Source organism: Cheilinus undulatus, linkage group 13, assembly GCF_018320785.1.
Source record: "Cheilinus undulatus linkage group 13, ASM1832078v1, whole genome shotgun sequence".
NCBI classification, from domain to species: Eukaryota; Metazoa; Chordata; class Actinopteri; order Labriformes; family Labridae; genus Cheilinus; species Cheilinus undulatus.
Window position 1 is genome coordinate 27,709,770 of NC_054877.1, and position 27,201 is coordinate 27,736,970.

The window sequence follows — 27,201 nt, forward strand, 5'->3', positions numbered from 1 at the left end:
TATTCAAAAAAAATTACTCAACCAGGAAAACCATTTTAAGATCAAGAATCTCATTTACAAGCGTGTCCCTGCCAAGACAAGCAAACAGAGTTACACACATATAACAGAAAAAAATAACAAAAACAGATTTCCAAATAACTCAAATTTCAAGACCTAAGAGAGATTAAAAAGATAAGTCATCAGTTTGAAAATAAAATCAGCAGCAAATTTGAAAAAAAAACAAGACTTAAGATTCTCCTCTGATATAAAGTCTGTGGGCCTTACTCACAGTAACTGGCCTGAAACTAAACTGCTGAGGAACAGGAACAGTTATATAATGCTCAGAACAGACAGGGGGGTTTGTTTTCACATGGCTAACTTTGTCAAACAAGGGCCCTGAGGCAATAAAATGCTCATTAAACAAATTTATCAAGGCTTTATCACAAAGGGGGCAGTTCAATAGATTTCTCCATAGAATAGAAAACGTATTGAGTTGCACCTGCACTGTGGCATTTCTGATTGCCACATTGCAGATGTTCCTCAGACTAAATAAAGACAATAAAGTAGAAACACTGAAACTATAACAGTAGTTGCAAAAATGTAGACAAAATTGGCAAAAAGGGCAAAAAAAATGGATAAATTAGTGGTATAAAATGGTTATAAAGGGGCAAAAATGGGTTAAAGTTGCAACAACAAAAAATAAAATTGGGCAAAATAGGTTGAGGGGGCAAAAACAGGCAAAATGGGCAAAAACAAATGTAGTGGTTAAAAGTGGCAATGTGGTTAAAACTGGCAAAAATCTACTGTCAAAAATTGATTAAAAAAAGTGGTTAAAGAGAGGCAAAAATAGGTTAAAATGGTAAAAATTGGATGACAATTGTAAAAATTGGCAGAAAACTATGAAAAGTGGTTGAAAAGTGGCAAAATGGAATAAAGTTGTAAAAAACGGATTAACGGATGCAAAAATGGATGGAAAGTGGAAAAACATGCTAAATTGATTGGAAACAGTGATAATAAGGGGTTAAAAAAGTGACATAAATAAATAAGTTGAACATCACAACTGAATGAACAAAGGTTGACACCCTTCAGCTCTAAACTGCAGTAACTGTTGGTCAGGACTCTAACACCAATGCTATATCCAATGCACATACATTAATATCATCAATAAATCACAACTGGGAAGGGCTCAATCGCTGTGTTCTTCAGGCCAAGTCACGCCTGCAAATGAGTATTGAAAACTGTTAATTTTAATAATTTTCTTATTCAGAGAGGAGATTGAATACTGCGTTAACATCCGGTTGTGGGTCTTACAGAGTACACTGTTGTGTGACAAACATGTATCTTAGTATCTTTTAAATTAAATTACATTCTGATTATCAATACCTATTTTCGGTGAACTCATGCTCCTTACTATTACTACTTAGTTAGGGAGTTCTTTTATTTCTTTTTTTTTTTTTAATTAAAAAAAGGGAAAAAAAAGGTCAAACGTGTTGTTTTTGATAATGCCGGGAAATCGAGCCAATGTTTGATATATCGGGCAACATTTCCTTGTCTGTCTCGACAGTTGTGACCGCTAGTAACCTTACTGACGTCCCCGTTGCCTCAAGCACGCGCCACCTTCAGTGATCCAATCACTGACGGGAAATATTCCAACGTCATACAGCACTTCCGGGCTGGTAGCACTGTCCCGGTGATGCTCTGATTTAGAATATTACAGAATTTTATACTTTATTTTACCACAGACTTGTCGTTATAATTTATTACCATATACACCGTGTTACTAGATAATACTGATACAATGCCTGAGCTCTGGTTATTAGGATAAAAAGAGCAGATCCGACCCTGCAGCGACTCGGGCGTTAAGAAAGAGGTGAGAATGTGTTGCTGTGTGAACCTTTTGCAGATGTTGATGGGAGACTGATTGTTAGCCACCGGTCCACCCAACAGTGTCTCATCATCACCATCATTACCACGCTGGGTTTTAATGCAACAGAATATGAGTCTCTCTGTTATTCTTTAAATAATTTGAATATGAATAAAAAAGATCTCACAACAAAAGCAGCATGTCAGCTGCAGTGGTTAACTGAAGCTCAATGCTAGCTCTTCTCTTAGCTAGTAGCCGTTAGCGCGTCTTTGAGCTGTCCGCTAGCTGCTTGTCTTAATGCTACATTGCTAGCATTTATAGCTTTAGACATAAAACAGTGAAATGAACGAAGTTAGGCTCTTGTAGCTGTGTTACAGCGATGCGTTTTTATATTGTCTTACATTTATGCTGGTTATTTAAATTAAGGACACACGAATGAAAATACTGAAGCGATACCTTGTCAAATGAATGAGTTCAATAGTTAGCCTAATGTGGACTTAAAGGGATGCGATTATCTGACTCAAAAATATAAATACAACGAAAGATAATCACATGAAACCAACACTAGGTATCAATTAGAGTTATTTTTTGATACAGTGTATAAAAGTGATTTAATACCAACTATTTGTACGTCTCACTGCGTCGACGAGAATCGATTTTTTTAAATGGCATTTCTTTTTAAGACAATTGCAAAAGTCAGGAATGAGTCAGCCAATTCATGCAAGAAAACCCCTGCACATCGTATTTATTGCAAAACATTATTGCCAGTGTTTTTTGTGAAATTCAGACTGTGCTAGGGCTGCAATTGCTATTATAATCAAGAAATGAATAAACATTGGGTGTTTAGGATCCCTGTGTTTGCTTTAGCATTAAAATAGGTATAGATGTTTTCTGATTTTTATTAGAGTTTATTCAAAAATATGGCACTGAGACAACCTTACACCAGAATTACAGTCGAAAAGTGTGGGTTCTTATTTAGCTTCATTCGGTAGTCTTGACACACATACTATAGACTTTAATCATATATAACTATAGTTAGAAATGTTCACTCTGAAGCAGTGCTGCTTTTAAAGTTGGACTTGCAGGAAGGCATGTTTTCTTAGGCATTGAACGCTGATTATTTTACACACCAGAACTTTATGACGATTTTGTGATAAAACAAGCTTTATCACTATAACATTACAAACCTTTATTGATCATCTTGCATTGCCCTTATGATGAAATTGTCACTAGTGTCAATTGTGAAGCTTTATTTATGGTGGGCCATAAATACCTGTGTGTCAGGTTGGAGTGGGTGTGTCTGCTTTATTCCAAATAAAGTAGACAGTGACTTTGCCTGTTAGTTGGATGTGACCCTTCCCTTGTGACTGTTTATTCTTGGTGAGTTATCACATAGGAATTGTGTCGGTTGGTTGTGGTTTGTAAGTTGCCGCCAAACAGGTGAGACATGTTTAACCTCCACTTCTTGGGCTGGATTGGTTTATGTAGGCTTAGTTTAGATAAGGTGAAGATTGAGCTGCTTTGTGTGTTTTTTAAAAGAACTTTCTTATTTTACCTACTCTATCTAAAAATGAAGTTTAATTGTAGGTTTCTGCAAATGTGTTAATACGAGATAGCTCGAAGCACTCGTGTAACCATTCACGTGTACTCTGTAACACGTAAGTATGGGTTTTTTGAATTTATATTACAGTCATCTATTGTGTAGAAACAGATAGGCCACTGCAGTGTTGTTTGTTTTCCCAGCTGTGGTATTACAGTCCTTTCTGGAGCACAAGAGAGTGGTGCAGTGCAGGCGACTGATACTGAATAACACAAACATGTTAAATTTCTGCACACTGTGGTGTCTCTCTGCCATCAAAACAGATCAATGTAGAGCTTATAGAAAATACTAGTTTATCTAAATTAAATCTTCCCGAAATGGTCTTGAATGGGCTGCTTTGCATGTGGAGTCTCTTAGTAACATTTCAAATGTTTCCTGGTTTCTTCCTGCTTGTGTTTGCACAAGTCCAGGTGCGGCCCGCTTCATCAGCCAGCGCTAGATTCTCCTCAGTGCTGTTACATTCTCTGTCCAGGTTATGCTAACCTCCCACATGACCTCTGGACCTCTGCTTCTGAGCTGCAAAAATGAGTCACAGCCGCTAGTTCCAGCATGCTCCGGCTCAGTGGCTATTCTGAAAATTACACTGTGGCCCAAAGGATCCACTAGAAATAGCAGAGGGTCAGAGTTGATCCAAAGGTTTTTGGAGTACAGCCAAGGGACTGAAAGCAGTAAGGAGTGTAGCACATGGTGTAATACTGACGTTGCAGACACAATTATACCTTGGGGTGTAAATTGCAACAAGTGATGATAAGGCATGGAGCATGTGTTTAAAGCAGGAACACCAATGCTTCATTGAGCTGGACTATAAAGTTGTTGTCTATAAAGTTGCCTGAAATTGTATTTTAAATTACAATATTGTACAGTAGGATTAGGTGACGTTTTAGGCAGAACCAAAAAGCGTACCATGGCTGAAGGTTTTCCTCCCTTTTTTTCATCCTCACTGAAAAAGGGAACCACCCTGCAGTTGTGTTGTTTCGTTAAGGATATATAGTTAGGGGTGTAATTATAATCTGAAAGTATAAGCTCTGTAAAATAGGGTGCCATTTTTACTCTACATAGAGCACACTGTCAGTCAGGAGTTTGTTACAGCGATGTTTAGAGCTCTCAAAAACATAGGTCAAGTTTGGTTTGGTTCCCTTAGAAATCATATATCAATCATTAAATATATAAATATTACACTTGCTGAAGTTAAAATCTAAAGTTTAAGTTCTTAGAGCACACTTTAAAGTTTAAGGAAAGAGGATAATGGAGAGAAAAGAAAAGTGAAGGTAGGTTCATTAACCTTGTTTTATATAATGTCCAAACTACAGACACATGATATTATCGGCATGATACCAGCATCAGCAGATATTAGCTTAAAAAGTTCATTATCAGTATTGGCACATTGACACACATTTCAGCTGATATTTTTAGTTAGTATTTTTATTGATATAAATATCAGTCTATATCGGCTATAAATATTGACCTTATATAGAAATAAGTTTGTGGAGTTTTAGGCTGGACCAACAGATCCACATCAGCTGATGTCTTTTACTTTGTTTCACTTTGTTCATCCTCTCATCTCCTACTTTTAAGCGTGTTTTATGAACTGAAGTTTTAGGGCCTAACTGCAAAAAATCATCACTATCAACATCAGAAATTAATAAAATTAATTTGTAAATATTGGCATATTATATATTGGCAAAAATCCAATACTATGCATCCCTAGTACAAACTTATTCATGCATTCTGCAGATATGTTTAGTTGAAATAACGGCTGTAAATTGTTAGAAACAAATACACAGATAATTAGCATATTGACCCAAATATCAGACAACTCTGATTATAAGACAACCCCACTTTTCACATTACTTTCAATGAAAAACCCTCCTCCCCATATTCGTGACAATACAATACTTCTTTGACCTTTTATCTGCTAATACTAGCATCATGCAAAAATATTTGGCATTTAATGTACATTTAATTCAAGGAAAGTGTTCCCAGTTCTTCAGTATTGAATGTCTCTATTTGAAAAGAAAACATGCATCATTTATTGTTGAATCAAATGTTGATTGTCTTTTTTTAAAGTCTATTTGTAAAGCAAATAGACTCTCAAGCCTAAAAGGTAAAATCTAGTACAGGAGAGAATTGGTTTTTACTAAAGATGCACTGATGCATCAGGTTACCATCCATATCGGCCGATATTGACCCTGTTCACAAACAGCAGCCATCAGCAAATAATGCGGCATGAACAGACATCAGTGGCCATTGTTTATTTGGTGTGTCCAATCAGTTTATTGCTTCTGTCTGGTATATAAAACTGCTGAATCAAAGAAGATTTTTTTTATCGGGCTGAAGAAGTTGTGTGCTGGGCAAACTGATCTGGTTCCATGGTCAGACATCAGCAAAAAATGTCAGAACAGGGAGTCTTGGACTACAAGACATCAGGAAAATCTCAGTATCAGCATCGGTTAAAATATTACTTTGAACAGCAGTGTTGGCCTTAATTTTCCTGATCAACATCTCTTGTGTTTACAGTAAAAATAAGTGTGTATCAATATTGGTATTAGCTACATTTGCTAGGAAATATCAACATATCTGGAAAATCCTGTAGTGCATCACTAAAATATGTGGATGTGGAAACAAATCATGCATTCAAATGACTGTTTCTTAGATTTAAAAGAAACAACATCATAAAAGAAGATATTTTTCCAGTGATTTAACCTTTTTCTGAATTAGCTTATTCCATTCAGAACTATTTTGAAATCATGACGATGTTCAGCATGTGTGATGCTTTCTCTGTAACGCTGGAGTCCGTGCAGCAGGCCCAGTGAGTCTGGTGAGAGAAAAAGTGCTGACGAAGAGCTGGCCCAAGAATAGGCAGCCGAGGATTAATTTACCAGGAGGCCATAGCTCACATTTGACGCCACTCAATATTTCTCAATGTGCTAACTCATCTTTTATTCAAGACTCAACCTCTAAAGTTTCATGCTGTGTATTTGTGTTGCAGGTGTGTTGCATTGCTGCACAAAAGAGCCCCCGCCTGCGGCCTTCAACCTCGGCAGCGAGTCAAAATAGATCAGTGACAGTGGGTGCAGTGTATCATTGCCTCTCTGGTTGACTTCACCCTCAAAGATGAAGCTGAAGGAGGATATGAACCCACTGCTGCTGCAGGTCTTCCGCTCAGTCGTCTGGGTTTACTCCTTCATCACCTTCATACCCTGGTACTTCTTCTCCGGAGCTGGATCCAACCTGGAGCGAGCTCGTCGGCTCAAGGCACGCTCGATCAGTGGACACCCTTCGGGGCCTTACAGGGCTATCAACAGCCAGGAAAAGCTGGTGGCATGGCTGCACCCTGGGGTGGACACAATAGATAAAATGTTTGAATATGCTGCAGGGAAGTTTGCAGAGAGGAATTGTCTGGGTACCAGGGAGGTGCTGAGTGAGGAAGATGAGATCCAGCCTAATGGGAAGGTCTTCAAAAAGGTGAGATGAACTTAACTTTTTCCTACATGCAAGAGACTGTGCATCAATTTTAGTGCCTTGAACAACTCCTGTAAATTACCTGAATTTTACAGCGTAAGCTGCCTGTGTGAATGCAAATGGCCCAATTTTTCACCAACCTTTAGTCAGACTTTTTTTTTTACCTGGCACATATGATTTCTGTGTGTTGGGATGAGACGTTATTTGTAAGGAAATTTTCATGAAAACACACCACAGGCTAATGGAAGAGAGGTGATGATATTTAATCCTTCAGCCTGTGTGACCTCTGTGCATGTAGTGAAACTTTCATTCTCGGCAGATAGCGGAGCGTTTAGGCTGTGCCCCATGGCGTCTTCACTCAGGTTCAAATCAACCTGTGGTTCCTTTCTTATACACTATATTGCCAAAAGTATTCACTCACCTGCCTTGACTCACATATGAACTTAAGTGACATCCGATTCTTAATCCATAGGGTTTAATATGATGTCGGTCCACACTTTGCAGCTATAACAGCTTCAACTCTTCTGGGAAGACTTTCCACAAGGTTTAGGAGTGTGTTTATAAAAATTTTTGACCATTCTTCCAGAAACGCATTTGTGAGGTCACACACTGATGTTGGACGAGAAGGCCTGGCTCTCAGTCTCCGCTCTAATTCATCCCAAAGGTGTTCTTTTGGGTTGAGGTCAGGACTCTGTGCAGGCCAGTCAAGTTCATCCTCACCAAACTCTTTCATCCATGTCTTTATGGACCTTGCTTTGTGCACTGGTGCACAGTCATGTTGGAACAGGAAGTGGCCATCCCCAAACTGTTCCACAAAGTTGGTAGCATGGAATTGTCCAAAATCTCTTGGTATGCTGAAGCATTCAGAGTTCCTTTCACTTGAACAAAGGGGCCAAGCCCAGCTCTTGAAAAACAACCCCACACCATAATCCCCCCTCCACCAAACTTTACACTTGGCACAATGCAGTTAGACAAGTACCGTTCTCCTGGCAACCACCAAACCCAGACTCATCCATCAGATTGCCAGATGGAGAAGCGCGATTCCTCACTCCAGAGAACGCGTCTCCACTGCTCTAGAGTCCAGTGGCGGCGTGCTTTACACCACTGCATCTGATGCTTTACATTGCACTTGGTGATGTATGGCTTGGATGCAGCTGCTCAGCCATGGAAACCCATTCCATGAAGCTCTCTACGCACTGTTCTTGAGTTAATCTGAAGGCCACATGAAGTTTGGAGGTCTGTAGCAATTGACTTCTCCAAAAAGTTGGCGACCTCTGCACACTATGCACCTCAGCATCCGCTGACCCCACTCCGTCATTTTACGTGGCCTGCCACTCCGTGGCTGAGTTGCTGTCATTCCCAATCGCTTCCACTTTGTTATAATACCACTGACAGTTCACTGTGGAATATTTAGGAGCGAGGAAATTTCCTGACTGGACTTGTAGCACAGGTGGCATCCTATCATAGTACCACGCTGGAATTCACTGAGCTCCTGAGAGCGACCCATTCTTTCACAAATGTTTGTAGAAACAGTCTGCATGCCTAGGTACTTGATTTTATACATCTATGGCCATGGAAGTGATTGGAACACCTGATTTCAATTATTTGGATGGGTGAGTGAATACTTTTGGCAATATAGTGTATGTCATTCCCTGATCTCTCATACCCATTTCTGTCTCTATCCACTGTCCTATCTCTATAATGAAGGTATCAGAAAGCCCCAAAACAATTCTTAAATTAACCTAAAATGCAAAACAATACATAGCATAGATATAAAGGCATAAAGATTCTGTTGCTTCGTCAACCATTTCCCTGTTGTTTATCCTTCCTCCTGACACCCCCTCCCATCAGGCAGGCAGTCTTCTGCTGCGAAGAGCACATTTAAACAACTAACTCAGGAAGATTTAAACTGCTATAGAAATCTTTATGAGTGCACATAAGAAAACAGTTTTTCAATGTTTGTCATCAGGCTCAAAGACATACGTAAGCCTGTGGGTGGTGCATCTCATTACATGTTGTCTATAAGTGTGAATCTGTGGGTTGACAGGGTGAGTTCTTCCGTCTCTTGTGTGAGGCTGACAGCTCAGTCTGCTGCTGTGCATCGTGTGAGGATTGTGGGTGGAGGAGCAGCAGCCAGCTGAGTGGGACCTCATTAACACCTGCATAGCTGCTGTGGTCCTGTAGGTGGTGCTAACTGACTGTATGATTGGTGATGTGTGAGTGATGACAGCTTCAAAGCCTTCTCAGTTTAAACACTGTTAGTATTCGTTCTGCTGGGTTTTATTTTGAACTAAAACTTCTCCTGAAAAGATACCCCTGTCCTGGAGAATACATGCACATTAAAGTGTTAAAGTTGTGTGGAATAAAAGTGAAAATAATCCTGAATTTTGTTTATGTATTTTCATGTTGTGTGTAGGTCATTCTTGGCAACTACAACTGGCTGTCTTATGAGGAGGCGTACCAGGCAGCGAAGTGTTTCGGCAGTGGTCTGGCGGCTCTGGGTCAGAGGCCTCAGTGCAACATCGCCATCTTCTGTGAGACCAGAGCAGAGTGGATCCTTGCAGCACAAGCCTGCTTCATGTATAATTTTCCATGTGAGTGCCACACACATGTCGCAAGAATCATAAAATAATCTGAGGCCTACAGGGCAATGTCTGACTTGATCTTGATTTTAATTTGACAGTGGTGACCCTGTACTCCACTCTTGGACCCACAGCCATCGCCCATGGCTTGAATGAAACCGAGGTCACACACATCATCACGAGCAAAGACCTGCTTCAGAGCCGTCTCATGGTAGCCACCTCTCAGACATCACCTGTCTCCTTTAATCGGCTGTGTGAAACAAGGCTAAGCCCTTTAGAGTCATTGATTTGTCTGTGAATTACAGGTTGTAACAATAAGACTTGATAAGGAGCTTGGCTCTATTTGCACAATTTTTTTTCCTGCCACCCCCCCACCCCCTCCACAGGCCATACTGTGCGATGTACCCAGACTGCGCTATGTCATCATCGTCGACAGTCGACCAACCAGTTGGCCAAACATCCCCAGAGGCATTGTGGTGCTCAACATGGATGCTGTGAAAGAGATGGGGTCCAAGCCTCACAACAGTGAGTGTCTGATTAAAAAGGCTACTAATTTAGTCAGGAAATGGAAGTGCACTGATGCAGGCTTAATACAAAGCCAACACCCTGATGTGTAATTAAAGTGATGTGCTGTACATGCAGGATTCAACCAGGTCAGATTAAACTTGCAAAACACTGATGCCCAAATGGCATTGGTCTGCTCATCACTACCAGGTGTACCTTTTGATAAGGAAAACAAAGAAGGAAATATTCAAATCCCAGTTAGTAAACAGTAAATGGATCTGAACCTGTATAGCACATCTGACGACTCAAAGCGCTTTTCACTCTGCACCGCACATTTACCATTCACACACAGATGGTGGAGGCTGCTATGTAGAGTGTCCATATTAGCAAACCTCATCCATGCACATTTACACACCACTGGTGCAGCAAGGGGAGAGAGAGTGTCTTTCCCAAACACACAGCTACAGTAGCTGCAGTTTAAAAATCCTGACCTTACCCTACATAGACGGCAAACTCTATCACTGATACACAACCGCCCACAGTTCCCTTCACAGTTACACTGAGAACAAGAATATCAAGAAAGACTGCTGTTGTATAAATCCTCAGGTATTTCAAGAAACATTCCAAGGGGGTCATGCAAACAAACATTATGAAGCCTTTTAATGATTGGTATTCGTCCTAGTACTGGGTGATTGAGTTTCAATTACCATTTTAGTTTCCCACGTTCATTAGATCAGAGTAATTGCAAACAAGTGAGTACTTAGCTATATGTGGTTTTGCACCCGCTTTGTTGTACACAAAACAGAGTGCTTGCACCTTCCCTTCTTTCACAGCTTGTACTGTGAGCTTGTGCTTGCAGCGCTGTGTCTGAACCAGAAGTCGAAAAAGTACACAGCCATTTTACTCAAGTAAAAGCACAGTTAGTTTTAAAGTAAAAGAACTGGTCTATAACTCTACTTAAGTAAAAGTAAAAAGTGTTCAATTTAAAGTTTACTTCAAGTACTGAGTGCTAGGTAGCTACTGAGGAGTTAATATTAGCTTTCCTTATAGGCAAGACAACAAAAGAATAGATCTCCGACGAGGTTGTTCAGGCAAAGTCGCACCTCTATAATAAAGTAAAATACACTGCAAAACTAATGTTAATTCAACTCATATAGAGTTACATTTAACACTTTACAAGTGGCTATATTCATCAACTCTTCATATAGGTAAAACACACATTTGAAAGTGTTAAATATTTTACAGTATGACAAAGCTGCAATTATGCTGGAAAATTAGTGTCATGAGGTAGGTCTCCTCTGGCAAGAACAAAGCAGAGTCAACATCATAGCAAGGCAATGCATACTGATGCTCTATTTACCCTTTAGGAACACCTGAAATCACAGGCAGGCACTCTAACTCAGTCGATAACTTCACTCATGGTGCAAATGTGTCTAACATCAAAAACAACAACAATCCACCAGAAACATGAGCGAAAGAACCCAAGCAAGGATCACTGTACAACAGACAACATCTAAACACAACCAAACACATCTTACCGCTCTGCCTGAGGACATGGTGGGGAACTTGTGAGTCAGTAATGCAGGGTGGGAGTATTTTTTCTGAAAACAAAAGAAGCTCAGTGCAAATATAAATGAATAAATTAAAAGAAAAGGAAAACATAATAGTTGCTTTTTTTTGGTCTGTGAACTTAGTTCTAAATGTCAAAGTGAAAAAAATCTATGTGATTGAACATGGAAAAATACAAAATATTTTTGAGAATTTGGTACAGATGTGGCTGCCTCTAAGGCAATATGATGATTTATTCAACCATTTAAAATCCACACATAAAATCATAGGTAATTGTGTTCAATAATCAAAATAAACTCAATCATGATTTTTGCGACAGTGGAGCAGCTCTAATATGTCTTATCAAAGTGATTATTTAAATAGGAGTATGTAGAAAACAATAGAAAGCTGTTTGGCCATCTGTCTCTTTTCATGTATTATTAGGACTTTTCTCAGAATTGGTATGTGGTGCAGTTGATCAAATAATGAATCTGGTCCTCTACTTACTTCTGACACTAACAGAGCAAACAATGAAGAAAAATAATCACTGGTTTTATTCAGTGTGAAAATGATCATTACATGCAGCTCTTCAAAAAATATTTACAGCCTGTAAAAGTATCAAGCTGTTGCTTTTTTTTTACCTCTATATATTCAAACTTTTCTATAACAGCTGATCATTTTACACTGGTGAGTGATCCATTTCCTGTCTTTCCAGTCGCCGTTAGCCGCAAGAAGCCAGAGCCCTTGGACATCGCTGTCATCATGTACACCAGCGGCTCCACAGGCATCCCCAAGGGTGTCATGATCTCCCATGGCAACATCATTGCTGGAATCACCGGCATGGCTGAGCGGATTCCTAACCTCAAGTATGCTGATATCAAGTCAACAATATCTCTTCCTGTCCTACGCCCCTGCTTCTTTTGTGCTGCAACTCTTTCAAGATACCACACACACCTTTTCTGCCCTGTCTTTATCACGGCATTTGCGCTCTCTTCTTCTTTGTCTTTATGTAAATTAATCTGCTTCTGTTTCTTCTCTGGCAGTGAAACAGACACCTACATCGGCTATCTGCCACTGGCTCACGTTTTAGAGCTCAGCGCTGAGCTGGTGTGCATCTCTCACGGCTGTCGCATCGGCTACTCCTCCCCTCAGACCCTCGCAGACCAGGTCAGTGTGTGAAGAAGCTCATACATAGACGTGCTGCTGCCTGCATGTTTTTGGTGCAGTCAGTGATGCATGTCTAATATGATCATACTAAGTTGCTCTCTATCCTCAGCTGTAATGATATTAACTACATAATGTCTGTATTTATTTAATCCTTTAGCTAAAATTCACAATCCTCACATCCCTTTCATCACAATGCATGTTTGAGAACTTCTCTGGTTTAATGAATAAGATGAGTCATTTTTTCATGTCATTTTCACAGTCCACCAAGATAAAGAAGGGCAGTAAGGGGGATACCAGTGTGCTGAAACCAACACTAATGGCTGCTGTACCAGTAAGTCCTTTTTATCACCAAACAAAGCCATTAATCCATCCAGACTGTGATTGGATTACAGGATGTTATAAAGATGACTGCAATATCTTTGTTTATCTCTGATGGAAATTTCAGGAAATGTTTTTTTTTGCAGTCATTTTGATACTTCTGAATAGTGTCCTTTTGTAAAATTGAAAAGCCTCCTCTGTTATTTTTAGCTCAAACGTTCGACAAGCCATGCTATGGAGATAAGGTTATCAAACTAAAACAACAAGCAGGTTTATGAATATGCTAACAAGCTGTACAGATGTCTGCTGACAACAATTTTTTTCTATCTGTGCTGCATGTATTAGTGTATTCTTCATCAGAGGCCTGTAGTACCAAGCAGGATTTTAGTTAGTGATGTTATTTCAGGGTTATTTTTGAGTTTTTAGTACTATGAATATGGGGTAGATCACCATGGTTACTTCTACTGAACACCATACTTGCTCCAGATCATGCTGTGAACTGGAGAAGGGCTAAACTGGTATGAAGCATCCGCCTACTGACCAAGCATGTCTCTTCATAGTGGAGGTCTGTGAGCTGATCGTAAGAGGGGAAGAGGGACAGACAAACACTTCCATTTTTTTTTTGTGCCTATTAATATCTTTCATATGATGTCAAACACTTGTGGAACAGCCCCCCGGTGGGCAAGAAAAGCCTATTATTGCAGTACACTATAGAGACACTGAATTTCTTTCCCTTCAATCCCAAAACAGCAGCACTATAGACCTATATGCATCATAGATACAGAAACTGTGTGCTCTTTTGTAAACGTTCATCCATCCATTTGCAAATATTTGTGATATAAAGTGGGTCTTTCTGCAGAGCTCAGTGACTTCAACCGTGGTACTGTGATGGATGCCATCTTTGTAATAAGACAGTTTGTGAAATTTCAATTCTGTTGGATGTTTCACGCTTAACTGTAAGTGATCCAGTTAGAAAGTGGAAGCATTGAGGAACAATAGCAAGTCAGCCATGAGACTGAAGACCATGTAAAGTCACAGAGTGGAGCCAGCAACTGCTAATGTAGTGCTTGAAAGTTGCCAACACTCTGCTGATTCCATACTTGTACAGTTCTGGACTTCCACTGGTATTAATGTAAGCACAAAATCAGTGCAGTGGGAGCTTAATGGAATGAATTTCGTGGCTGAGCAGCTGCATGCAAGCCTCACATCACCAAGTCCAATGCCAAATATCAGATGGAGTGGTGTAAAACACACTGACATTGAACTATGTAGCAATGGGAACTGTGGAGTGAGGAATCACACTTATGTTTTTGGCAATCAGATGGGCGAGTTTGGGTTTGGTGGATCCTGGGAGAATGTTACCTTTCTGACTGCATTGTGCCAACAGTCAAGTTTGGTGGAGGAGGGATAATGGGGCTGTTTTTCAGGGTTTGGGCTAGGCCCATTCTTGTGAAGTGAGGGACAGTCTTAATGCTTCAGTTTACCAAGACATTTTGGACAATGCTATGCTTCCAACTTTGTGGCAACAGTTTGGGGAACTTGACTGGCCTGCACAGAGTCCTGACCTCAAACCCCATCAAGCACCTTTGGGATGAACTGGAACAACAATTGCGAGCCAGGCCTTCTTGTCCAATATCTGTGCCTGTTCTCATGAATTCTCTACAGAATGAATGGGCAAAAATTCCCACGGGATGACAGAAGAAGAGCGGAGGCCCTTATAGCTACAAAAAAGGCGGGCAACTATATATTATAGTACATGCAATTGAATAAAATGTTATCACAGCCCCTATTGATGTTATGGTCAGGCAGCCAAATACTTTTGTCCATATAGTGTATATCTTTATGTAAACATCCCTGAAGTGAAATTCTGGCTGTGCCTTTCCTGATTTTAGATTTTAAAAGTGTCCTTATGTTAGGGTCCAACATATAAAAAGCTTACAGTCCAGAGTACTATCTTGCTTTTCTGCGTTTGTCAGGTAATGTACTGTAAATGTGCATAGTTAAAAAGAGCTTGAGAATTAAAATGCCTGACGCATCAGCACCTCAAAGATGTCAACAGTAGCTGCCAATGCCCCAAGCCTTTTTGACCTCCATGCCAGTCACTCTACTGTGAGCTGTGAATAAAATACAGTATATGACAGGAGACAGCTATCCCCCTCTAGCAAAAACTAAAGCACAGACGCCCTCCTCTTCTTGTCTGTACAAGTTATTGAATAAAGCATAATTCACTTTCAGTTACTTTTTTCATGTTTATTTTTACAAGCATCATTTTCCATTTACCATCAGAGCTGCAGCTGAAATACAGATGTTTGCAGGCAGGTGGTTCAAAGACTGAGGTCAGGTTGCTTTGTGAAGGACTGCACTTGTAAAATCTGAAACTTTTTAGAATCGTTATTTCCAAAGTATGACTTATCTCAAGTGAGGCTACTGCACATGTGCATATTTGACAATGAAACAGCATTTTGCAAACCCAAGCCTCTAACTGGAATAACTTGGATGCAAAAAGTCAATATATATCAGATTATTAACTACAACGTCATCTGCTTGTTGTGTGTAGGAGATCATGGACCGAATCTACAAGAATGTGATGACAAAAGTGGAGGAGATGAGCCGATTCCAGAAGACACTCTTTGTGCTGGCTTATAACTATAAGATGGAGCAGATCTCAAAGGGTTACACCACACCTCTTTGTGACAGGTAACACATTTATATAAAACCCATATAAGACCTGATTTAAGGAATCTTACATTCCTGCATAGGGGCTGGCATGTGCCTCCCCTGTGATATTTGAGCAAACATTAACTAACCTCTGTTAACTTATGTCTAATCATAACCTAGCACATTTCCTTTAGTCCTTACAGAAGATGTAAAAATACTTCTCTTACACATAGGAGTCATTGCATGGTGTTGATTCAGATTTTGTTTGCACTTACAACTCTTCAGTATAAGTCAATATAGTCTATTTTTTATACTGTATGGTTTGAAGGCTCATTTTTAAATTATTGTTTGCAACTTTTTAAAGTTATTTGAGTCTCCTCTTACCCCTCTTTTAATCTCTGTGTTGTTTATTTTGGTTTTCCTCCTTCTCCTCTTTGTTAGTCTCGTATTCAAACGGGTGCGTGCTCTCTTGGGAGGAAACACGCGGGTGCTGCTTTCAGGCGGAGCTCCACTGTCAGCTGCCACACAGCGCTTCATGAACATCTGCCTGTGCTGCCCTGTGGGTCAGGGCTACGGCCTGACCGAGACCTGTGGAGCCGGCACCATCAGTGAAGGTAATGCAGTTTTCATGATGGAGGAGGGAAAGAGTGACAAACGGCAGAATTTTTTGCCACACTTTTGAAAATTAAGAGGTGCAGTTGTTTGGTCCTAGTACTAATCCTTGACTTTTTCTGTTATTTAATTCTTTAATTTATTCGTGATTCTTTTTCCCACAAATTGTAGTACATCACTTTATGAAAAGTTGACTTAAGTTTTGAAAAATTATGATAAAGGCTAACGAAAGTTTCTGAAAATTATTGGCAAATTTTTCAAGACAGTCTGGCTACAGCACTTTCATTTCTGATGACCACTCTCACATCTGTTTATCTGTTACGTCATATAGCTCAGAACGGAAATAAATACCAAAACCTTTGAAATAAAATTGGATTAAATTTCCATTTAGGGTGGAGGTAAGGGTAAAGGTAAGGGTTCTGATACCAAAAGTTTGATGTCCAAAACCTAATTACAAAACATTAAATAAAGCAGAGTAAACAGTCTACTTACATGAAAAAAGCTCATCCTCCATAAAAACGCCATAATGCAAAAAAAACAGCTTAAGTAAGCTACGTATCCGAGGAGCTACATAGCTAACAGAGCTACATGGCTAACACATCTAAAGATAAGCTCACAAAGCAGCTAAGCGATGTATTTACGTCATCTGCATAGCTAAGTTAGCTTTAGCTACATTCATTTAAGTTCATGTTGCTAAAGCTAACTTAGCTATAGATAACATAGCTTATGTAATTAATGTTAAATCTAAGCTCACAAAGCAGTTATGTAAGCTACGTAGGTATGTTATCTTTGCAAGCTTAGGTGCATTTGCTAAAGCTCACATTGTCAAGCTACCATAGCTGCAATGGCTTACAGTATGTACTAATGTTAATTATGTAGCTAGCATAGCTATGTTAGCTATAGCTAAAGCTAACAAAGCTAAATCGAGGTACTTTTCATGTATATACTTAAATATCAGGTGTATACATGATTAGACTTCTAACCTTTTTTTTTGTCTTTTTTCTTTTTTTTTTTTTTTTGCTATTTTATTATTATGTAATATTTGAATTGTGGTTATTTCATGAATGTAACTGCCAGACTTTATTAACACAGTAAAAAAATCTTAAACTGGAAAAACGTTGTACTGGAAAATTACAGCTTCTTTTCTAAGTTATACGGAGTCTCAGATGAACAGTCTGTTAGAGTGGCTGTCAGAAATGTACGGTCTACCGTCAGACCCCTCTCACATTTTCTGGAATTCCTAGCTATTGTTTTCAAGCATTTTTGATGAATTTGTCAAAAAAAATAATTTAGACAATTTAAATCTTTTGAAAAAAGTTTTGGGATTTTAGAAAAAATGTCAAAGATTTTGATGGCAATTGAAATAACTTCCAATAAAAGATTCAGCCTTTTCTTACAATAGTTCAGATTTTTCTAAATGCGTTTGCTTTTGTATTTCAGTGTGGGACTACAGCACAGGACGTGTTGGTGCTCCTCTGGTTTGTTCAGAGATTACGCTCAAGGACTGGGAGGAAGGTGAGTCTACATGTAATAACCTGACCTTTATAGGAGCCAACAGATGCACTCATACATTCCTGCTAATTGGATTTGTGCTGTTTTAGGTGGTTACTACAGCACAGACAAACCTTTTCCAAGGGGGGAAATTGTCATTGGAGGTCCCAATGTCACCATGGGTTACTACAAAAATGAAGGAAAGAACGGTAATGACTTTTTTGTGGATGAAAACGGTCAGCGGTGGTTCTGCACAGGAGACATCGGAGAGTTTCACCCAGACGGATGCCTCAAGATCATCGGTGAGAGATCTAGAGTTGTGTGTGTGTGTTTGGTTTGAGCAGAGGTGGGAATGTATTGGTTATTTGTTGCTGAGAAGAAATACAGATAGTAATGTAGGAAAAGGCCCAGAAGAGTAAAAGAAAAAAGCCCATTGTACTTATTTACTGAAGCTGAAATGTAAAAAGTAAATGCTACAAAAAAACGTGTAAAGGTAAGAAGTAGCTGTCTCAAGGACATTCCTGCTTGGTGGGTTTTTTTTTCTTATATGCAGATCTGTTTGAGGACGATGTATTTTTGTGTTTGTTTCAGTGTTTGCCGTGTTAGCTGGATCCCTTTCTTCTACAGGTTCTCAATGTTTTCTCAAAACATTCAGTATGTGGTTGTTGATATAGTCAGGTTTCACTCTTCTGTGTTTTTGCTTGATTGATCTTTTTCATGGTCTTGATGTTTGAGAGGAAGCCTGCAGGGATTCATAAAAGTGTAATGAATATTCCTAATCAGTATAATAAAGCTAAACCAGCAAATCAGAGTTCAGAATGCAAGGAGTGGAACGTGACACATTTGTGTTGCCATATAGTGTTACAGTAGCTGTCTGAAAATTAAAATGAATAATGTATGGATACTAAAGTTATGATAAAGGAACTACTACTTATAATCTTCTCTTTGATTTATTATTTATCTTTCCAAGGACTATAATATGTGCTCTCTCTCTCTCCACAGACCGTAAAAAGGACCTGGTGAAACTGCAGGCGGGAGAGTACGTCTCTCTCGGAAAAGTGGAGGCTGTTTTGAAGAATTGTTCGCTCATAGACAACATCTGTGCCTACGCCAACAGGTATAACCCTGCACACACTCCACCTCAAATATTTCTTTCTAACATTTGATAATTATTCAGGTACATATTTAAATGCATGCCAAACAGTCAGTATCATATTAGCGAGCGTCTCTCTTTTTTTTTTTTTTTTTTTTTGCTTCGTTAAACTCTCAGACTCTCTTGTATTGATTTTCAGTGACCAGTCGTACGTGATCAGCTTTGTGGTGCCTAACCACAAGCAGCTGATGGCGCTGGCGGAGCAGATGCACGTGAAAGGTACGTGGGAGGAGATCTGCAACAACCCCCAGGTGGAGAATGAGGTCCTCCGCATCATTACAGAGGCTGCTGTTGCAGGTAGGGACCTAGATTCTTGTGTTTCTTTACTGAAGTCCATCCTGATTACCAAAAATGAGAAAATATTCAGCTATCATCAAATAGAGTGGTATGGCTATTCAGGATTTTCCTGCCAATTCCATACCTCTGATACCAAAGACAATTAGAAAAAATACCTATCATCACCGAACCACTGTGTAGTACTTGCCTTGTATGAATTAAGTAGGATTTCTATTGTAGTTATACAGTGTCTATAAAAGTATTCACCACCTTGGATGTTTTACCCTTTTATTGGTTTTTATAAATCATAGTCATGGTTAAAATCATTTGGCTTTTTTGCCAAAATAAATTCATTCCAAAGTGAAAACAGATTTCTACCAAGTAAGGTCTATTAAAGAGAAATATATTTATGTAAAATAAGTGACTGCATAAATATTCGCCCCCTTTAAAGTGACTGACTTTATTAAACAGAGGTCCACCTGAATGGTGCTAGTAGTTTCACAATGAATGAAATGAGGATCACCTGAGTGCAGTGAATTTGTCTCAAGTGATTGTAGTATAAAGACACCTGTTTCTGGAAGGTCCTGTCACTGGTTAATCGGTTTTCCTGGCTACCATTACATCATGAAGACAAAGGAACACTCCAACTCAGAGAAGAGGTTATTAAGAAAGTATAAGTTGGAGGATAGTTACAAAAAAATTCGAAGGCCCTGAACATCCCCCAAAGTTCAGTTAAATCCATCATGGAGGAATGGAAAGAATATGGCACATTTGTAAATCTGCGAAGACCAGGCTGTCCTCATGGAGTGATTCTATAAGAAGGAGACTAGTTAGAGAGGCCACCAAGACACTTAATAACTACTCTGAAGGAGTTACAAGCTTCAGCAGCAGAGATGGGAGAGACTCTGCGTACAACTGTTTCCCGGGTTCTTCACCAGTCAAAGGTTTATGGTAGAGTGGCAAAAAGAAAGCCACTGTTAAAGAAAACTCATATTAAGCCAAATTATATTGACTATTAGGCCTGGGTTCAAAAGATCATTTCTCCGATTTAGATCAATTCTTTAAAAAAAAAAATCCGATATCAATCCATAAAATCCAAAGGCCGTTGACCAGCACTCACTTCTAAAAACGTTTAGATTGATACAAGGTTTAAATCTCACCCCCATCATCTATTTTTGGATATCTGGGCACGTTATTAATACGAGCTTGATATCTCTTCCTCAAATGTAAACTCCTGCTGGTGCAGCGCGAGCAGCAGAGCTCTACAGGTGAAGAGCACTTAAGCCACTGCTGCTACAGACGGGGCAGACTCACACACACAATAGTGATCATCTGAGATGCTACGATTAAGAGGAGCAAACCCAGACTGATTTGTGAAACCCCTGTATATGCCGCTCTGTACAGTGTGCTTGATTTTACAACTCCCTACTCCTCCGTTTCACGCACAAATTACGCATGGCCCCGCCGTTTACAGCAGGGAAATGACGGAGTGCTCAGTCATTTAGAGAGATGTGAGTAAAAAACTCGCATCTCTTGTAGATTTACTATCAAGTTAGCATAATATAACATTCACAACAACATACAATGTACATAATATGGTAGATAACATGGTGCATGTTTGTTTATATAAGCACTGTGGGTCTTTTAATAAAAGAGCATAGGTGTGTGTCTATAGTACACACCTCACAGACAGCAGACAGATAAACATTAAAGCACCACACTGTATGCACTATATCTGAAAATGTGACTGTTACTACTACCACATTCTAAACTTCAGTGTAATTATATATCATGGACTTAATCAGATTTAGTTAAAAATAATTGATCAAATTTACTTATTTTATTCATTTAACAACAATAGTTTAAACTTAGTATGCAATAAGTGACTTATCTCTGTAAAAGCAAACATGATGGAGCCTGGCAGCTCTGCTCCTCTGAAGGAACTTCCAAACCTGACTGCATTTTGGATTTAAACACTACAAAGACAGAGGCAAACTGACCAAAAAAGACCATATCCAGGATGGGCCACATGTAGATAAAATAGTGATGTAAATACTACTAGTCTAGGTTCAATTTTTGATGCAAACCCTGAAATTTTTAATAATGTGCCTAGTTGGAACTTTCTTTGTACTATTTCCAGCTTAAGTTCTCTGAGAATCTCTTAAATGTAGAAGCAACATAGGATTTTTTACTAAAATATCTCTACATGAATCGTTATTGAATCGAATCGAGAATCGAATCGGGGCCTTGAGAATCAGAATCGAATTGATTCAGGAAGTCAGTGGCAATACCCAGCTCTGTTGACCATGATTGATTTCTATAATCAATAAAAGGGTAAAACATCTAAGAGGCTGAATGTTTTTTATAGGCACTATGGCCTGGCTATGTACACCAGAGAAATCATAAACAAGATGAGCTAATGTTAGTTCATCAGATTCAGGTGACTTTATTTATACTAGAAGGGCCATTTAGTTTCAGTCTCATTAAAATAAATCAAAATAATCCAAGCAACTGAAAGACACAAACAGTCGCAACAGTATTTAGATGATCATAATCACTTGTCAGTGACAGCAGACCAGCAGATGCACGGGTCTGCCCTATATAGCAGCCTTTACTATCAGTGACCAGAAAAGCACTATTAAAGCTCAAGTTGATCATTCATTTTTTGCTGTAAACATTAGTTTTAGTCATGTTGGTGCACTGGCTGGCCTATTTATGAATGTAGAATATGCATTTTCATCACAGACTTTTTTTTGGAACATCTCTTGATATTATTTTATCAGTCCAGATTTGCTCTAATATTATCGGGGTTAATACACTGCAGCTTTGACTTGTAATTCTGCTCTTTCCCTAAAAACCAGCAAAACTGGAGCGCTTCGAGATTCCCAAGAAGATCCGTCTGAGTGCAGAGCCCTGGACACCAGAAACTGGCCTGGTCACTGACGCTTTCAAATTGAAACGCAAGGAGCTGAAATCACACTACCAGGAGGACATAGAGAGGATGTACGGAGGGAAATAACACACAGACTCACTCCTATTTGACATAGAAACAAGTACACACATCTCTACTCATACACAAAGAGCTCAGAGCCACTACCAGGACTACTTAGAGAGGAGTTCTACCTTCGATACAGGTAACACAAACACATGTATACACTTTACAGACACGTGACATCTCATGCACCTCCTACTGGCTTTCCTGTGACCAGATTTGATCAAAGAGGAGATAAAAAAACACTTGTCTCATCCAAGACCAAGAGGCGACAACTGAGCTGAGCCCCGTCTTTGATGGATTAAGCCCTTTGCGTTGTTATGACAACAGAGGCGGCACATGAAGTGGGACGTGTGCGAGGCTTAAAGTGAAACAAACGTCTGTGTATCTGGATCAATGTCAGCGCACCCTCCCTGTTGCTTTTCTCCCTCTTCCTCATTCCTTTCTCTTCCTTCGCTGTCTGCGGTCCAGGACTGGACGTGCAGATGACATGGCAGGGACTCTGGGTAGCATGAGCTTGATAGAGGAGATCCCTGCTGGGCTTTAAGTTACATTCAGGTAGGAATCAATGCAGGGATCTCTATTTTATGTTTCTGTTTATGTGCTCTCTTCATGTCTGGCTTTGAAACCCATTCGTCTGTGAGTTTTCATGTGGGAGGAATCTGCGTCGCAAAGCCATGAGAGATTGAGGTTTTAGACATTTTGAAGTACTTTTTCTTACTGTTTTTATTTTGTATCTTTCTGATGTTTGTTTTTTTTTTTTTTACTTTTCCTCATCCTCCATTTTTTACTGCCAACTTGTTTATGCTAACTGTATTTAAATGAGCTTTGTTTACAGGCTTTTTTATGTCCTTCTCTTATTTGCCCGTTTCCTGAAGTTTGTACCTTTTTGAGCGTGCGTTTACTAACTTGATGATAGAAGTGATTCGGAGGAGTTATTTTTATCTGCTTTTGGCCTTTGCAGCTGATACAAATGTCTTTTTACAAAGGCATCCATTGAGACATTTTCTGTCCTGCACTTTGCCCCATAGCATCATTTATTCTAGGGGTGTACTACAAAGTGAGATCAGTATGTCCAGGCTTTCTTCAGATAATCAGCGAGACAAAGCCTGAAGCTCCAGTTAAAGACACTTTCGGGCAGGGGTAGGGAAAGGGGACAGAAGCACTGCAGAATTGTTTATTAATTTGTATAGGCTATTTACCAATTAGCTGGCATTAGTTTATGCATAGTTGTCATTAATTTCTAATGTAAAAACTTCACACAGTACAACTCGTAAACTTTTCAGTTACAACCTTGATTTTAACTGTATAATCATAAAGTGTAGTTAGGTCTGATAGCTATTTACTTCATAAAAATAGTCTGCACTGAAATAACTGCCAAACTGAAGTTTATTTGTATTTAATATGTGATGATAACTGAAGACTAATCAATTTTGTCAACTGTACTTCTGCTGTAAAAGCAGCTGTTTTTGACTAGCTCTGTAGGATAGATTGACCAAACATGAATTGCTAGTTTCCCATGATGCAGTGTTCTCATCATTTTCTTACTATATAGATGATCTGCTGACAGTAAACATGTGGAGCCGACATGAACAAACAGGTAAAACAGGATGTATACAGTGCTTCTTATACATACAGTAGGCTTATGTGCCACTGTGACCTCACAGCTCTTTTCTGTGGCATTAGGGATAGAGCAGGCCCCCATGTACAGAAGCTACAGTCCTTGATGCACTGGTGGCAGGTTTGAATCTTGATCTTGGTGCTGTTTAGTGCTTAATCTTATCATATCTGTTTCTGATCTTTCAGATCAGATTAACAGTTCACAGAGGTCATGTTTTGGTTTGTACCTCATTTTTCTTGGATCACAGTCCAGTATGGGTTCAGTTCATCAGGAAAAAATTAACCTAAAGTCCCAGATTTATGACTCTAGATTTTAATTATTCCATTTAACTGGCAGGCAGTAGTGAAGCTTACAGTTTGTTCCATCTAGTGTGATAGTTGGTACAGCCTGTGCTGTATCAATCATAAAACACTAAAAAGGAGGATAACGATAAATGTGACGCAAAATAAAAAGCAACACAGAAATGAATAGGATTTGGAATGATGAAATAAAAAAGATAATAAAATTAAATTAAAAGAACTATATGTGCATTCTGGAGCGATGGAACATATTTAGGATTTTCAGAGTGTACTTTGACACCATCACATTGTTGTAAGTAAATACCTGGTGCCATGGTTAGTCATGCAAAATCACTACTTGTGTTTGCCAATGAAGAGCCCCTTGTTGACTAATGTAAACAACAAGATTGGATGTTGTAATGGAGCCTAAGCAGAGCACTTAAATACCCACTGGTAGCTAGTGTTCTCCACTTCTACATATCTGTGCAATGCCTTATAAAATGTATCAGTATCCATAATCTCTTTGACTCTTACTGCTTTTACATTGAGAGGCTTATTAAAACCAGCCTGAACAGATGAGAAACCAGCAGGTCTTGTAGCTCTAGTAGCTCCGCTGCTCTTGCTACTGACGCTAACTTTTCTTCTTCATGTGTTTTGTTGTGTCTGCTACTTCCTCTTCTCCATTAGCTGTTTAACAGCATTTAAAAAAAAATGTTACGAGTGTTACTGCCACCGAGCATGCAAAATGCATTATACATTTCATGACTATATGCACTAAACTGTGATCCCTGAACGTTACACCTCTACTCCCTTTTTCCATCTTATCCGATAAAGACAGAAAGAAGGGATGAACCAGTGCATCTGTTTAACATTAGTATCGACCGATATCAACCTTTTGACAAACAACAGCCACCTGCAAATGATGTGGTAAGAACCAATATCAGTGGCAGATGTTTATCTGTTATGTCCAGTCCATTTAATCCTTGCATCTAGTCCACCTACCTGCTGAATCAAAGAGAAGTTCTTTATTAGGCACCTGTTGGATAATCTGTTTTCATTGTCAAACACATTAGACATGTTGCAAAATGGGAGTTAAACCAGTTGATCTCAGAACCCGGAAATTTGGAGAGGCTAGCGGGATACGTCATCCTGAACTCCCCATAAAGTCAGAATTCTAATTCAGAAACTCAGAGGAACTCCAGTACCCTGAGTTACAAGCATGTTGTAGCTGGACTGGATCAACTTGAGTGTGATGTCATTTTGAGCTGCAACATATAACACCCTAGGTAAATGGCACACAGCATTCCACCAAAACACTTTTATTTTGAACCCCTGTATCAGCACTTGTTTTCACAATCAGTGCAACTCTAGCAGAAAGCCTGGATGCACAATCCAAAAAGGAAAGGAAAAAGGAACACTGCAATTTCCATAAACATACTCCTAAAACTTAAAAGAATTACACTGCCTGCAGAGACCATTCTGGGTAATTTATACTTAGCCCTCAATCTTCCTTTGTGGTACACCTCCTCTGTATCCTATCAGCTTTCTAAACGCCTCCCAACTTGTGTCTTAATGGTGTTTTTGTTGGATTCACTGACATACTGTAGCCCTGCCACATCTGCCACATACTCAATCATGACCAATGCACCATATGGATGTCTCCAAGGGAAGTTAGCCTACTGTAGAAGAATATTTAGACTTTCTTTTGCCCTCCTTAGCTCCTTTTTTGTGCAGCTGTACATGTTGTTCTCTTAGCTATAGGTCTAGCTTATTGTTACTTTTATCGATCTTTTTTATACTTACGAATATTAAATACAAAATGAATGTGCAATATTTATACACAAATTTTAAACTTGCATAGGTAGGAAAAAAGCGCACAGACAGCAGCCCCTCCATAGTGTATGAATGTGTAGTAACTTTGCAGTGCATATTTGAAGAGCATAAGCATAGGAATCACAGACAGGACGGTAGAGAGACACTGATAGAGAAGTCGTGCTGTAGCCCTTTCTAAACGTACTGTGCTAAACCATGTAAAGACTGTAAAGTGAAAAATGTACTATCTGGCATTGTAGAAAACTGCATGAAGAGAAATGTGCAACCGTACCAAAGCAGAAGCTTGAAAATATATATTTGAAAGAGAAATGAGAAAGTTGCACTCCAGTCGAACAACTGAAGAAACTCCTTATTTAATTGTGAGTGTATAGCATAAACTCAAATATTTCTGTATCTTTATTTCAACTGCTTTATGTGTATGATACTGTATGTGTAATGTATATAAAAGGGTTTTACAGTTCTCTGATGTTTATTTGACCTCCTGTGTAACTTTAATGGCTGTAGGTTTTCAAATTAACAGTTAAATTCTCTGAATGGCTTTGAAACACTTTGCTTCACTTCTTGTATTATCAGCATCCTTTATAAGGGCCACATTTTTTCTGCATTAAACCCTTTATTTGCATTCACTGAAAACATTTAGCATTAAGGTACAGTCAGGAACTATAACTACTAGCTTGGACAGCTTATTTTAGCATGTAAAATTTTAACAGTGCCATCATAATGCGGTCTCTCCCTTCCTGTTTTTGCAATATTTCTCTCATGATCTTTCAGCAGGAAAGTCAGTAGCTGTATGCTGCTTTTCTTCTGCCCGTCTGCAGGCGGCTAGTTGCCTTCCAACACAGATGAGCTGTCTTCAGGGGTCTTATGAATGTGAAGCACTCCCTGTGTTTCTGTTGATAGCACTCATGCTGTGCCCCCGCTACACCCGCTTGTACATCCAATGACGAGGCAAAGACAGAGCGGTGGATGAATATCATCACTCCTGTTGTTTTCACTTGCTTTGTAAATAATTTAAAATAGGAGGGGATTTATGATCAAAGTTCATTCAAACTACCAATAATTGTACAGGTGTAAAGTCTCCTGTTAACATATTTAATAATCTTTGTTACTGACCAGTTTGTTTGAGGGGGGTCTTCTTGTTTGTGTGCTAGATTGGCCCTTGATGACGGGCGATTGCAAGTGTCTCCTTCCTTATTTATTTGTGATTTGGCCTTGAAAATAATGTAATGAAATAAAGAAGTGTTGTAATTAATGCTGCTGTTT

General features: G+C 39.2%; 1 protein-coding gene across 1 annotated transcript; it reads left to right on the top strand.

The window, feature by feature from the left end:
* Positions 1–1,660: 1,660 nt before the first annotated feature.
* Positions 1,661–27,167, top strand: acsl3b (acyl-CoA synthetase long chain family member 3b). Its single transcript, XM_041803211.1, has 15 exons — positions 1,661–1,849; positions 6,433–6,908; positions 9,322–9,499; positions 9,589–9,698; positions 9,874–10,012; positions 12,255–12,405; positions 12,583–12,706; positions 12,966–13,037; positions 15,582–15,721; positions 16,124–16,296; positions 17,735–17,809; positions 17,896–18,087; positions 18,788–18,902; positions 19,078–19,235; positions 22,076–27,167. The coding sequence occupies exons 2-15, from the start codon at positions 6,558–6,560 to the stop codon at positions 22,231–22,233; spliced, it is 2,136 nt and encodes a 711-aa protein (XP_041659145.1). The 5' UTR covers positions 1,661–1,849; positions 6,433–6,557; the 3' UTR covers positions 22,234–27,167.
* Positions 27,168–27,201: the final 34 nt, after the last annotated feature.

Bases quoted from the DNA above. Each gene is read 5' to 3' on its own strand.
- acsl3b (XM_041803211.1), top strand. From the start codon at position 6,558: ATGAAGCTGAAGGAGGATATGAACCCACTGCTGCTGCAGGTCTTCCGC. The intron at 15,722-16,123 runs GTAACACATTTA...CCTCTTTGTTAG, and splicing joins ACCACACCTCTTTGTGACAG to TCTCGTATTCAAACGGGTGC. The intron at 19,236-22,075 runs GTAGGGACCTAG...CCTAAAAACCAG, and splicing joins TACAGAGGCTGCTGTTGCAG to CAAAACTGGAGCGCTTCGAG.